General features: G+C 39.9%; 1 protein-coding gene across 1 annotated transcript in view; it reads left to right on the forward strand.

Moving 5' to 3' along the window:
* LOC114050669 (3-hydroxyisobutyrate dehydrogenase, mitochondrial-like) overlaps positions 1-12529 on the forward strand; it is a 141525-nt gene that overhangs the window by 123753 nt on the left and 5243 nt on the right. The window contains exon 7 of the mRNA XM_027872530.1: positions 10454-10610. Within this exon, the coding sequence (XP_027728331.1) occupies positions 10454-10610 (157 nt within the window). The remainder of the gene's footprint in view (positions 1-10453; positions 10611-12529) is intronic.

The raw sequence follows: 12529 nt of genomic DNA on the forward strand, positions 1-12529 counted from the left end.
CAATATCCTGTACCATTTACATTTTAAAATTGAATGTCTGTAAGATGGTGAAGCATATCTGTATTAAGCTTTAACAAAACGGGTAGTCTTGTATGTAGCCATTGTTAAAACCAGTTGTAATTCAAAGTGGTGTATCTGTATTATGGTCAGTTTTAGTCTATGGGTCACTTAGCATAATTGAAAAACTACTGGCCTGCAACTTATTTTCATGTCCTGCTCTATAGCAGTTAACAAATGAAAGAGGGGGGTGGAGATTTCTGGGACAAAAATGCATACAAAATTAATTAGTGTTGACAACAGGATGAGTGACTTTGGTGCATGTCTTAACATAGTTCAGTGTTTTGGGACAAAAAAAATAGAGGGTTTGTAAAGATGGAGATTTAACAAGGCTGTAGGCTGGTAAATTTTCCCCACGTGGCATTCCTGTCCACTCCATTTCCTACCATTTCCTTTGAACACCATGACTCCAGAGGCTATTCCTCCTGTGAAATAATACCTCTTATTATGATGTGGCACTCCTTCAACACTTTTTGCTATTCAGACTACATAGGTGATCATTTGCAATTGACTGAAAAAAGCTGGGTATTAAACAGAGTTCTGGAAGTTCTAATTCAATTAAATTCACCAGCATTTTTTATACTTCTTTATATGCCAAGCTGGTGATACGTATATGGCTCAGGTGTGTCATAGACCTTTTTCTATAGTTCTCTGAGTTTACTCGTTCCCCCAACTTACAGCTGGCAGATCTGGGATTCTCAATGTAGGGTATGCCATAGTGCTATCATTCAAACTCTCTTTTAGGCAACCTTGGAATGAAGAGGGATAAATTTCTGTCTTCAACTCTGTAGCTCCCGAGCCCCCATCAGTGTGTTTCATATTTATCCACAATCAGTCACCATGATGCCATTGACTATTAAACATAAAACATTTACTAAAGGATATGGCAGAAGAAGGAATAATTCTATTTTATTAATAGAGGACAAGAGCAAGACTGATCTTAACGCTTGCAGTCAGTCCTTGATGTTCATATGGTTAACTTTTGCAGCTTCAAGCATTCACGTGATTTTATTAGTAACTTCCTTTTCACTTTCACATTGGCAGTCTCACACGGCACATTCATGGCTATGGGCAGTAGAGAAAAAATATTAAGAGGCATAATGCAGCATTTATATCTGCAGAAAGAGGGAAAGTATTAGTAAAAGCGTTCGTAAATCCTTTCCAGAAAGTACTGAAGTAACCTCTCAAGTACATGATGAAGAAATTGAAAAAATGGAAGATCGGCTAAGTTTGTGGGTAACTGAAAAGGTGGCTACTTCTGCCCTCTCTCTAATGTTTACAGAGTAGCCTAACATTACTCTTCCATGCCTCCCCCCCCCCCCCCAAACTCCCTCCCAGGTAGGCCCATCTGCCCTGAGTGAAGGTTCCAAGCTCAGGCAGGGGGCCAGGGACTCTCTCTGAGCCATGTACTTTTCATCAGGGGGCAATTCAGCCACTGAGTCAAAAGGGAAACTAGACATGGCAGATTGCCCTTGGGGGTTCTTTTGATATCTCTGTCCTTGCCCCTCCTATCTGGTGTTCCATCTCATCTCCCCAGAGTTTTATGGGTTATCTCATGGTTATTTTGTTGCAAAAAGTGCATATTATCAGGATTAATGTTTTATAGTAAAGAATTATATGCAGAAAAGTGTATTTTCATAAATCTCTAGCAAAAGATTACAGTTTTTGGTGGTCACGGGAACCTAACACCCTATTTCCCATAGTTTAATGTATCAGTATTCATGTTTTTAATTTTCATGCCCATTTCTAGGAATGTTACCCCTGTGCAAGTTGAGGATTGACTATACTTAGTGGAAGACAAAAACATGAATAATGGTAACATTTACTCAGTAGGAGATAAGAGCAGGAATAATGTAATAATCCACTGTTTAACCTGGATCACATTCTCTTACCAATATTCACGGGGGGAGAGTGGGCATATATTTACAAAACACTAGCAAGAACACATTTTGGTAGGAAAACTCATGTGCTCAAGGCATCTAATAACCTTGGACAGTAGCAGACCTGAAGGCTTCGGTCACCTTATAGAGCAGGCTGGTTGATGCATCACCTGCTAAGCAAACCTCTGTTACCTGTAAGCTTTCCTTCTGGTCCTTACAGCTCTCCAGCTTGGTGGTATCTCTTCTCTGTTATACTTGAGACATTGAAATAGTGACAAGCTCTTTTAGCACATAGCTACCTTTGGTAGCTGGGGAAATGTTATGCTCTTTCAATGGCAAGCAATTCCCTCAAACTAGAGAAATGTCAAGCTTTTTCAAGTCTGCTCTGGAGCTTTGAGAAATTTCTACCACTTAAGCTATAGATAGCAATAGGACCATAAAGTATTTTCATAGCCAGTTCTTCAAATTATAGGAGATTCTATTTTATTCAGTAAGCTCTCAGCCAAACAATTCCTCTATCCCAATCAGCATGACTCACAGCAAAATAGATACAAAGCTTGTTTTTCTCTTTCTCTTCTCCCTCTCAAACGAGAGAAGGTAGTAAAGAACAATACAGCTAATCTTTGGAAAGATTTCCTTTCCTTGAGCTACAGATGGCACTAGAAGGCAATCTCGCCACTTTTTGAACACAAAGGACCAACAACAAAAAGGCAAAACAGAGGTTAAATGACGTGCCCAGGGTCACACATTTAGTAAGTGTCTGAGGCTGGATTTGAACTTAGGTGTTCCAGACTCCAGGCCCAGTGTTCTATTCACTGAACCACCTAGCTTGCCTCTAGGGCAATATAGGCAATATGATAGGGGGATAAGGGACTCAAGAGAATGAGACAGTATAGAATTGAATTGGTTTACCAAAGGATCATAATGGGAAAGGGAGGAGAGTATAACCAATGTGAGGGTGATGACCTAGGAAAGAACAGAGGAGCTGAGGGATTGGAGATAAACAGTGTGAACAAAGAACTGGGTCTGGCAGAGGGAGAAGTAGAATCCCAAAAGATTGTGATCAGATAAGGGGATTCCAGAGTTCATCAACATGGAGGGTGTTGCACTTGTGGGTGATGGCATGATCAAGGATAAGACCTTCTTTGCGTGTGTCTGAGGTGGGTTGCAGGCCTTGTGTAGGTCATGGGAAATGAGTAAGTTGAACATGAAGTCAGGGTTTTTGAGAAAGTAACAATATGTATGTTGAAGTCCCCAAGTTTGCTGGCAGGAGTTGAGGAGGAGCAGGCAACTAAGAGCTGGGCTCCCAGATCATTGAGGAGAGAAGGGGCATGTCCTCTGTCCACAAGTCAGCCGTTAGCAAAACAATGCCCTTCTTCCAGTCAGCACAGTTCCCAGAAAAACAACTGAAGGTCCTCCCCATTACTTTGAATCGCCTCCAAATGATGTCTTGCGTAAGCATTTATAATCTCTTTCTCTTGCCTCCTTCGCCTTCTGTTTCTGATTCCTCCTGTACTAAGCTTCTTTTCTGTCTTCATCTGCTCCATCTCTTTCTTCTCTTATTTTCTTCTTGGCTTCTAATACCTCAAGTCAGGGCCTCCCCAAAAGCAATGACCCACCTCTAACTTAGGTTGAGGGGCAGGTAGGTGGCACAGTGGATAGTGTTGGGTCTGAAGTCAGGAATACTTGTCTTCTTGAGATCAATATCCTCAGACACTTAGTAGCTGTGTGATCCTCAGCAAGTCACTTAAGCCGTTTGCTTCAGTTTCCTCATTTGTAAAATGAGCTGGAGATGGAAATGGCAAACCACTCCAGTATCTCTATCAAGAAAACTCTAAATGGGGTCGTGAAGAGTCAGGCACGGCTGAGACAGCCAAACTACGCAAACTTAGGTGGTACAACTCAAAACTTCCACTTTTTTTTGCTGCATATGATATCATTAACCCATCTAGTCTTCAAACAGTTATTTGATTCAGAATTTGTCAGCTGTAAATTTTAGTACTGAAAATAGTCACATGCCAACGAGCTGATGGGCTATGATGCTTCGCTACCACCTTTACCTCCGTCCCAGCTCTGCACATTCCTCCGAGTGGCAGTTTTTTCTCTCGTTCTCAGAATGGTCTGTATTTCTCCTCAACATTTTATCTGAAAGACTTTGTTTCTTTTCAAGCTGTTTTTTTTTTATCATTGTTCCCTACCCAAATATTCTTCTTCTATCCCTCTTCAGAAGCCAGAATGTCCACCTAAGAAAGGGGCAATATTTTACATGGAGCCAAAAGCCAATGTTCCATGTTCTTGTGGATTTTATACCCTGTTGTGGGCGGAGTTGGTGGAATGGTGTAGGCATGGCAGTGGAGAAATAATATGTAGATGGATCAGTATAATATGAGGAAAATGAGGAGGGAGCAAGCTGTGCTCACCACAGGGAGATGGGGTCTTGGAGAAGGGGAGATGAAGAGGGGGGACCTCCCAGGCATGAGGCTTATGCACATGCCAAGGTCAGAACGTGGAGCCTTTGAAGTCGAGAAGGGAAGGGAGGTTCCAGCCGTCAGAAGATGTTCAGGGCCAGCTAAGAAGTTTGTATTTTAAATTGAAGCGGTAGGGAATCATGGAATACTTTTGAGCAGAGCAGGGTCGCTTGGATTGTGCTGTCTGACACAGCCAGAAACAGCAAGCTGTTTGGCAGGTATGTGGAGCGCCGACTGGAGAGGATGACCCCGGAAGCTGGAAGGTAAAAAAAGTGGTAAGAATCCGAACGAGGGTGGCAAGAGAAGGGAATGGATTGTGAGAGACATGGAGGCATAGTTGTCCAGACTTGTCTGTGGATTGGCGTATTTGGGGGCAGGGTGAGGGGTGGGAGGTGAGGGAGAAGCTCCAAACCTGACTGACTGAGTATGATAGTGCCCTGGAAATAGGGAAGTTTGGAAGTGGGTTTGGATTTGGAGCAAAGATAACGAGTTCTGTTTGAGACATGTTTTGGCTCTCTAGGCAGATAAATCCATCGTGCAGTTGGTGTTTGGGATTAGAGTTCACTAAAGACAGTAGATCTGGATAGGTAGATTTGGCAGCCATTTGCATAGAAATGACACTTGAAATTAGATTCCCCGGGAGAGAGAACAGATAGAAGGGAGGGGACTCTAGGCCTGAGGCTTGGGGATGCCCACCCAGGAAATGGAAGATGGTCCAGGACTGGGAAGGAGGGCTCAGGTGGGAAAGAGCGCCCCAGAGCCTGAGAAGAGAAACTGCAGTGAGGCCATGGACTTGAAATCAGAAAGCCTTGGTTCAGATCTAAATCTGAACACTCTATTGTGTGGTGTTGACCAAGTCCCTCAGCTTCTGCGACCCATGCACTTCCTTATGTGGAATAGAGGAATATTAATCCTTGGGCTGGCTCTCTCAGGGATTTCAGGAATATGGATTACGTGACATAATGCACTGTAGGTGAAGCACTGGGTGGGCGCCAAAGGGACAGAGGAATATAAGATATTATATATACATGTGTGGAGATAGGTGTGTAGATACACCCATCTTTATACCCATTTGTATCGTAAGTTCTGATTACCTCCCCTAGATAATTGAGTGTCTCACCATATTTAATTTTTGACCTGGCGTTTCTCTCCAGATCTAGTCCATCGCATTTCCTGTGGTAGGTGGTTAATAAATATTGGTTGAAAGAATGAAACCCTTGTGGGACAAGTAAGAAGCCTTGGCCTTGCTGAGTGAGGTGGGCATGAGTAAGAGGGGATAGAGCCCTGTAGAAAGGCTAAAGGTTTTGAGTTTTTATAAGGTAGAACTCGTCTCTTTTCCCTATTAGGCTGATGCGGTGACAAAATCAATGGGTGGAGGACATTTAAATGCAGAAATACTAACAGTGCAGCTGAAAGGCTTTTCAAAACTAAGCTTAGCATATTCACTTCTTCTCATGCATGTGGCCCATCTGTGGGCATATGGAAGAAGCTTGCTGGTTTTATTTAACTGTTGAAAATAGTGTGCTAGTTGCCTGTGCTGCAGCACTTGTTAATGAATTGCTACCTGGTAACGTAATTCACAAGCTCATTTTTCAAAATATTGAGATCTTTCATCCCATTTTCTTTAGGAGATTCTCAGTGGTTTGGAAGCACTAAAATATGAGTGCTTCTACTATTGTCTTTTCTCCATGGTTTACAGACGTGTTTTAAAATGACAGAATTGTTCTCTAATAGAGTATAGATAGCAGGCAGGATTTATAGAGCTTTGCAAGGTGGAAGAGAAAATTGGCATCAACGAGCATAAATTCCCAAGTAGTAAATTCCCACAAAGTAGTGCGGCATCAGGGTGCTTTAGCTGCATTTATATTCTATACACTCGGGGGCAAATGTGTTGTTTTTGTCTCTTTTTGTTCATGGGAATAAGAACGCATTTCTTTTGAGAGTTTTAATGTCAACATTTAAAAGTAGAGTTGCCCATCCCTCTTAAATGTGCATTTCTGCTTAACTTCACAGTTCAATTATTTTTCAAAAACATTTGTTTTTACTTTTATATTAACTAGTATAGTCTGATAAATCTCTTCTCTCACTTGTCCTTTTCTTTATCACGCGTTGGCTCTTTAACATTATTATCAGTTTTAAATAATGTTAATCAAGAATGAAAAGTCACAACGTACAACATAATTTGTGGTTGTGTCTTAATTGTAGCTTATCCCTTCGGTTTGGGTCCCTTGTTACCTAAAAGCAGAGTCTAATATTGAAAATTGCCTTTTTGAAATAAAAAGCCATTCTTTGGCCGTTTTATGAACAAACATAAACAGAATCAACCTTTTCTTTGGGGGGGCATAAAGAAAATTAAAATTTAAAATTTTTTTATATTCAAGTTCCTTGAGTAATTTGAAATCCCTCTAAGAGTTTGTAGCGTGGGTGAAGAAAATCTTTTAAAACTAGATAGTGATGCATAATTTCAGTTTTTAAGAGAATTTCTTTGGAAAAAAACTCTTTATTAATTTAGGTGACTGACTTAAGCATCTTAATCAAAAATCAGTGTTTTGCAGTGTTTCTGTAGCAAGCCACAGAAAGTTTGAAATACAAGTTTGACTTCTAGAAAATATGGTGTGATTTCTCACTTCAATAAGCTATAAGATTGGTGTATGCCATATTTAACCTTATCTGGTACTTACTACTTTCTTGTATGACTTTGTTCATTGTAAGTAGTCAGATGTTTCTTTCATTGAATTCAGTATAGCACTTACCATAGAATCATAGGTTTAGTGTTGGATGGGGCCGGAGAGATGTTTTAGTTCAATTTCCCCATTTTATAGAGGAGGAAACAGGCACAAAACATGCCTTGCCCATGTTCACCTAGCTAGTACCTTTCTCAGGCAGCATCATAAACTGCCTGCTATTATAGTTGTCTGTGCACAAACATATCTTTTCTTACCAGGAGCTATAGGCACCTATAGGCCAGGGACGACATCTTTCTATTTTTTGTTCCTTACAATACTTTGGGCATTAAGTGCTCGGTAAATATTCGTTTTGTACAAAATAAACTGCACGTAGTTGATGCTTAGGTGTGTCACGCCCTCCTCTCCATCTGGGAAATGTCTCCTCCAGAAATCCCTTCTCCTGTGACGCGCTGAGAAGGGAGCAAGAAGGAAAGTTACCCCAAGGCTTCTGCACTTTCAAGTTTGGTTTGGGCATCACCAGCCCTAACTTCCCCAAGTATTTCATTTGAGATTCTTGCATTTTAAAGGTGAAAAGCTGTGACACTGTGGGCTTCGTTGGGAAGCATCATGAGTGTGCTCAGGGCGTCAGATGCTTTCTCTGCTTATTTCAGACAAGGTTTCTGCAATTGCAAACTCCCCCGCGCGCACGCGCACATGTGGCTGCTCGAGTGGCGTCCAGCGGCAGGTTATTATGGGGACTGACAGCCCGTCATCACTCTGATGGCTCGAGCGGTCTATCTGGTGAGCGGCAGCAGAGCTCTTATGCAGAGAGCATCATATGTTCCCAGCCAATTTACAGGGAAACAGCAATAACATTTTATCATGGTTGAGAGCCCAGTAGCGGCTTCCTATTAAACTTGCCCTTTCAGATACCTGTCTTGGATTAATTTGTTGATTTCAAATGGAAACTCAGTCTTCTCCAGTGAAGCATGACGTTCTAGGAGACTCTCACTGAATGACAATTACTGTATATTCTGGCTGGTTTCAGACCATTACAAGCCGAGTGCGGGCCCAGTGGAAGACAGAGGACTTGAGTAACTGATTTTAATATCATGTCTAGTTTTAACTGTCAGTTCTATATGTGCCATTGGATGAATCCTCAGAAAGATGAAATGCAAAACGCTTCTAACTTGTGCTTCTTAATGATGTGCTTGCTCTAATGAAGGGGGAAAACAGGAGGAGGGGCGCTTTTCTGAAGGGGATCGAAGTGAAGAGCATCAGAGTTTAGAAAGTGGAGGCTTAAAATTACTGCCAAAATCACTCTTAATTCCCTCCTCCCCAAGAATGCTTCTGAGTAACAAAATTCTTTGTTTACCAAAAAGCATTTTTGAATTTCCTATCATCTGTTTGCTCAAAGAATTTTGTAGATCAGGTTCTACTTAGAATAAGATGCTTTGCCTTCTTAGTGGGGGGTTGGATATGGGGAGCATTTCTTCCAAAGAGCATGAATTTCCGTTTAGTGCTTAGCACCTACTCAACCTTACCTGTGATGTTATAAAGAGGAGTAGCAACATGCTAAAGTAGTTAAAAAAGAATTTTGGACTAGGAAGCTCCCTAATTTTAGCCCAAGTGGTAGGAGACAGACAACTCTTTAGATCTTAAATGTCCCTGAATTAAGAGCAACATTAAATTAGGATTATTTGTACTTAGAAAATATTTATTTGCAGTTAAAGCAAATTAGCTAATCAGCAGTCTGTATTTTTGCATTTAGTCCCCTAGCAATGTTTATTTCGTTTGACTAAGTAGCTTGATGTTGGTTAAAAATATAGCTATAGCACACTACGCACATTTGTATAATGTACACCCCTTCACATCTCTTAGAATGTCTTATAAAAGCAAAGCTAGTTCAGAAAAGATGAAAAATGGTGGGAATTCTTTGTGTCTGCAAATGAATTCAGATTAAGATTAGTCTAACTTAATCCATTACATTTATTACACTCCTCTTTAAGATATTTAAACATTCAGCATAATCTCCTATCTTAACACAGATCTTTATGTATAACTTTGGATATATCAGGAGTCAAATCATGTTTCCTTGAATACATACAAAGTGTGAGGTAACAGTCATTAACCTCTACCAGATATGTTAATGGATTCCCAGGACCAGTATAGCAAAAGGTTTTGCTGAAGTTAATATTTAATCAAATATTAGTTTGATTGTCAGTTTTAATAATCATTTTCTTTTTAAAAAACTCACCTCTGCTTTCACACAAAGTACAATGTACAAAATAAATATACTTACATTTTTGTTTTGATCTACCTTTGTGTAATAAAGTATATTGTTTCTGTTCTTAGAAGAGGTTGGTTCTGAGACCAGAATACTTCATAGTAATTTTTTTGTAACAACTCTATATTAAAGAAATGGATAAGTCATCTGTAGAAAATGTTATTTGAAACTTGAATGAATGATACTTAACAAAAATATGTTCCCCCAACCGGGTAAAAATACTTAGCCCTGAAACAATGCCGTATTTTGATTCTATTTTCTTTAAACTCCACATGGAGCAGCCATTTACACCGTCAGCCCAGCGTTGGGACAAATGATGTTTCTGCTCGGACAAGCTTTGTTTTATCAGGATCAGTGACCTCATCAGCAGTTGACCCAGAACTATAATGCATGTCTCTGAATAGATAGCATATGTCACAACTCTGTGCAGACTTGCTTCATAAGCAAGATTTCTTAATGAAGATTTAATAAATAAATGGTTTTCAGCAATACACAACAGAAAATGTGTTCTTTTGCAAGATAATTTCTTTTAAGATTCTTTTACTGCTTGTGACACATCTCTTGCATTTATTCTCATGAAAACGAAAAGCATAAATACACATATAAATGCACCCACATGTATACTCCCATGATGCATCATTTATTTGCCAATGTATCATTTTGAAATATTTTAGTCATGGGCAGGTTACGTGGAATTTAAACGTTATCTGGTCTTAGCGATGATAATTTTGTTTTAAGATTCTTATGAGGCACATAGATGTAGTGATGACCAAAAGACCAGAAAAGCCTATGCTTGCAGTAAGCAGGCAAGCTCACAGAAACACTGTTAGGCAGTATTTATTTTAAAAAGCAGGATGGGAAAAATGTTCTCATTAAATACAGAAGGTCCTACCTCTGAAATATTACTGCTTAGCAGCTAGCTCAAGTCACAGTAATTTAAGATAGGGTTCCTTACATCTAATATCAATACTCTTTTATTTTCTAAGACATATAATAAATGGGAGAGAAATGGCACCTTGTCGTCATATGTAAAACAAGTCACCCATGTCTTGCACATTTTGACATTTAACACTTCTTTTCTTTGACCTTTGACAGGTTGGGTCTTGACCCAAAACTGTTGGCTAAAATTCTAAATATGAGCTCAGGTCGTTGTTGGGCAAGTGATACTTACAATCCTGTACCAGGGGTAATGGATGGAGTACCTTCTGCTAATAATTACCAGGGTGGATTTGGAACAATGCTTATGGCCAAGGTACTGTATATTTGATAGAGATCTAATTTTTAAATCCCTTTTATCTTATTCTTGGAGTTTTTTTTTTTTCAACAAAATCTATCCCTATCCTTCATATACTTAAGCCACAAAATCACTTTTTATTTCAACCTTGGAAATTACCTTTCACCTCTTTACCAGGGATGAGTAAGAATTTATTCCAGATTGGTAGGAAAATGCTAGTAACTGTTTCCAACTTTACTGCTAATATACCTTAATAGAAGAGATTGACAAGGGTTTTTGTCTTATTTTGTGCTTGAGTTTGTTTTTAAAATAATCTAGTAAAATTTTGTGCAGTTTTATAAAACTCTGTGAACAGATCAGATGCACAGAATGAGATTAGTGAACATTGATTTTTAACATACAAAATTTCCAACTCCTCTATTGGCCTTATAAGTACACTTTAAAAGAAGAAAAGTCCTCCCAAACTAATAGAAGACCTCAAAATAAAACTCTCTTATTTATTAAGTATGGGGTAGTCTGTGAGGGGCTATACTACATACTTTTTTGCACATGAAAAATTGTATTAAAGACATTCTTTCTTTGGGGAACACCTGTCCTTTCAGCTTGGAATTCACTTTGCCAGAAGCCATCACTTAGGCCTCTCTGCACTTAACATGTTATAAGCATGTTTCCTAGTCTCAGTCCTAAAAGAATATTCTTTATTTTGCTGTCATGGGCAGGATTGCTTGTCTAGCCCTAGTTTGCATCACCCCCATACAAGACCAAGTCATCTCCTGTGAAAAAAAGGAATGTCTGCAGGCACAAAGTAATGGCCATGTGCTGTGCATTTATAGCAGCTGGCTTGGGACTCGTAGTGTCTGGGAGCTCTGTTAGAGAAATGCTGCCAGAGACTGAAACCAAGAGAGAAGCTAAGAAATGGAGTGTAGTCTGAGCTTAGAGCCAGGATGAACTGGGTGCACATTCTGCTGGAGAGACTTTCTGTAGGTGTGACCTTTTGGAAGTCACCTCCCTTCCTCTCCTCTGTAAAATGAAGGGCTTGGCCTCAGTGGCCTTTGTGAGGGACCAGGTACCTCCTTCTCTTCACTGTAGCCTCTGTCAGGATTGTTCTCTAGAGTGTCTAAGAAGCATCCGCCCAGTAGTCACTGCCTCTTTTAAAGCTTCTCTGAAGTTTTCTCTACAAGTTCCTATTTCAAGAATGGAAGTTTGGGGTGGGGAGAGAAGGAAGTGGAACAGGGATGGTCCCCTCACTCAGGAGGGCAAGAAAGACGACAGCAGCATCCCACAGAGTTCCAATGGAGTCATTTTTGGTACTCTGCCTTTTGCAGTATGGAGGCAAATAGGTTGCACAAATCTATGTCTTTTCTTTTTAGAAATCACAGTATTGGTATGTTCATTGAGTGCTAGCCCATATTCTGAAATGCAGATCATTACTGCCTACTACTAGGTATTTGGATGTAATAAGGGCATAATAAATGTTGATATTCAATCAGTTCCTTTAGGATGAAGAGTGCCTTCAATTTTATTTGGAATTAAAATGCTTAGAGAGGGACCTTTTCTCCCTGTCCTCTCTTTATCATGACAGGAGATGGTTTAGCAAGGGTACTTCATAGCTAATTGGATTTGTATTTGTGTGGAGAGTTTAGGGAAGTCCTTGTTAGTACCACACAGACTGAAGTTAAAGTGTCCTCTTAAGCAAATTAAGAATTTCCCTTCTCCAAGAAAATGTGTTAAGCTTCCGATTAGCTAGTTGACCAATTGCCCTTTGCCTGAGCAGAGTAGACATTTGTTCTTTAGTTTAATACGAGTTTAGTACTTTTAAATTCTCCCCTAATCAATATAGTTGCCTTTTTCTGGACCTTCTTTAACTCTGGTCCAGTTTCCTGGAGTACAATGACTAGAACTGCAGGAAGTATTCCATTTGTAGTTTACTAGAGGCA

This window comes from Vombatus ursinus, unplaced genomic scaffold, assembly GCF_900497805.2.
Source record: "Vombatus ursinus unplaced genomic scaffold, bare-nosed wombat genome assembly UNPS02014799.1, whole genome shotgun sequence".
NCBI lineage: Eukaryota > Metazoa > Chordata > Mammalia > Diprotodontia > Vombatidae > Vombatus > Vombatus ursinus.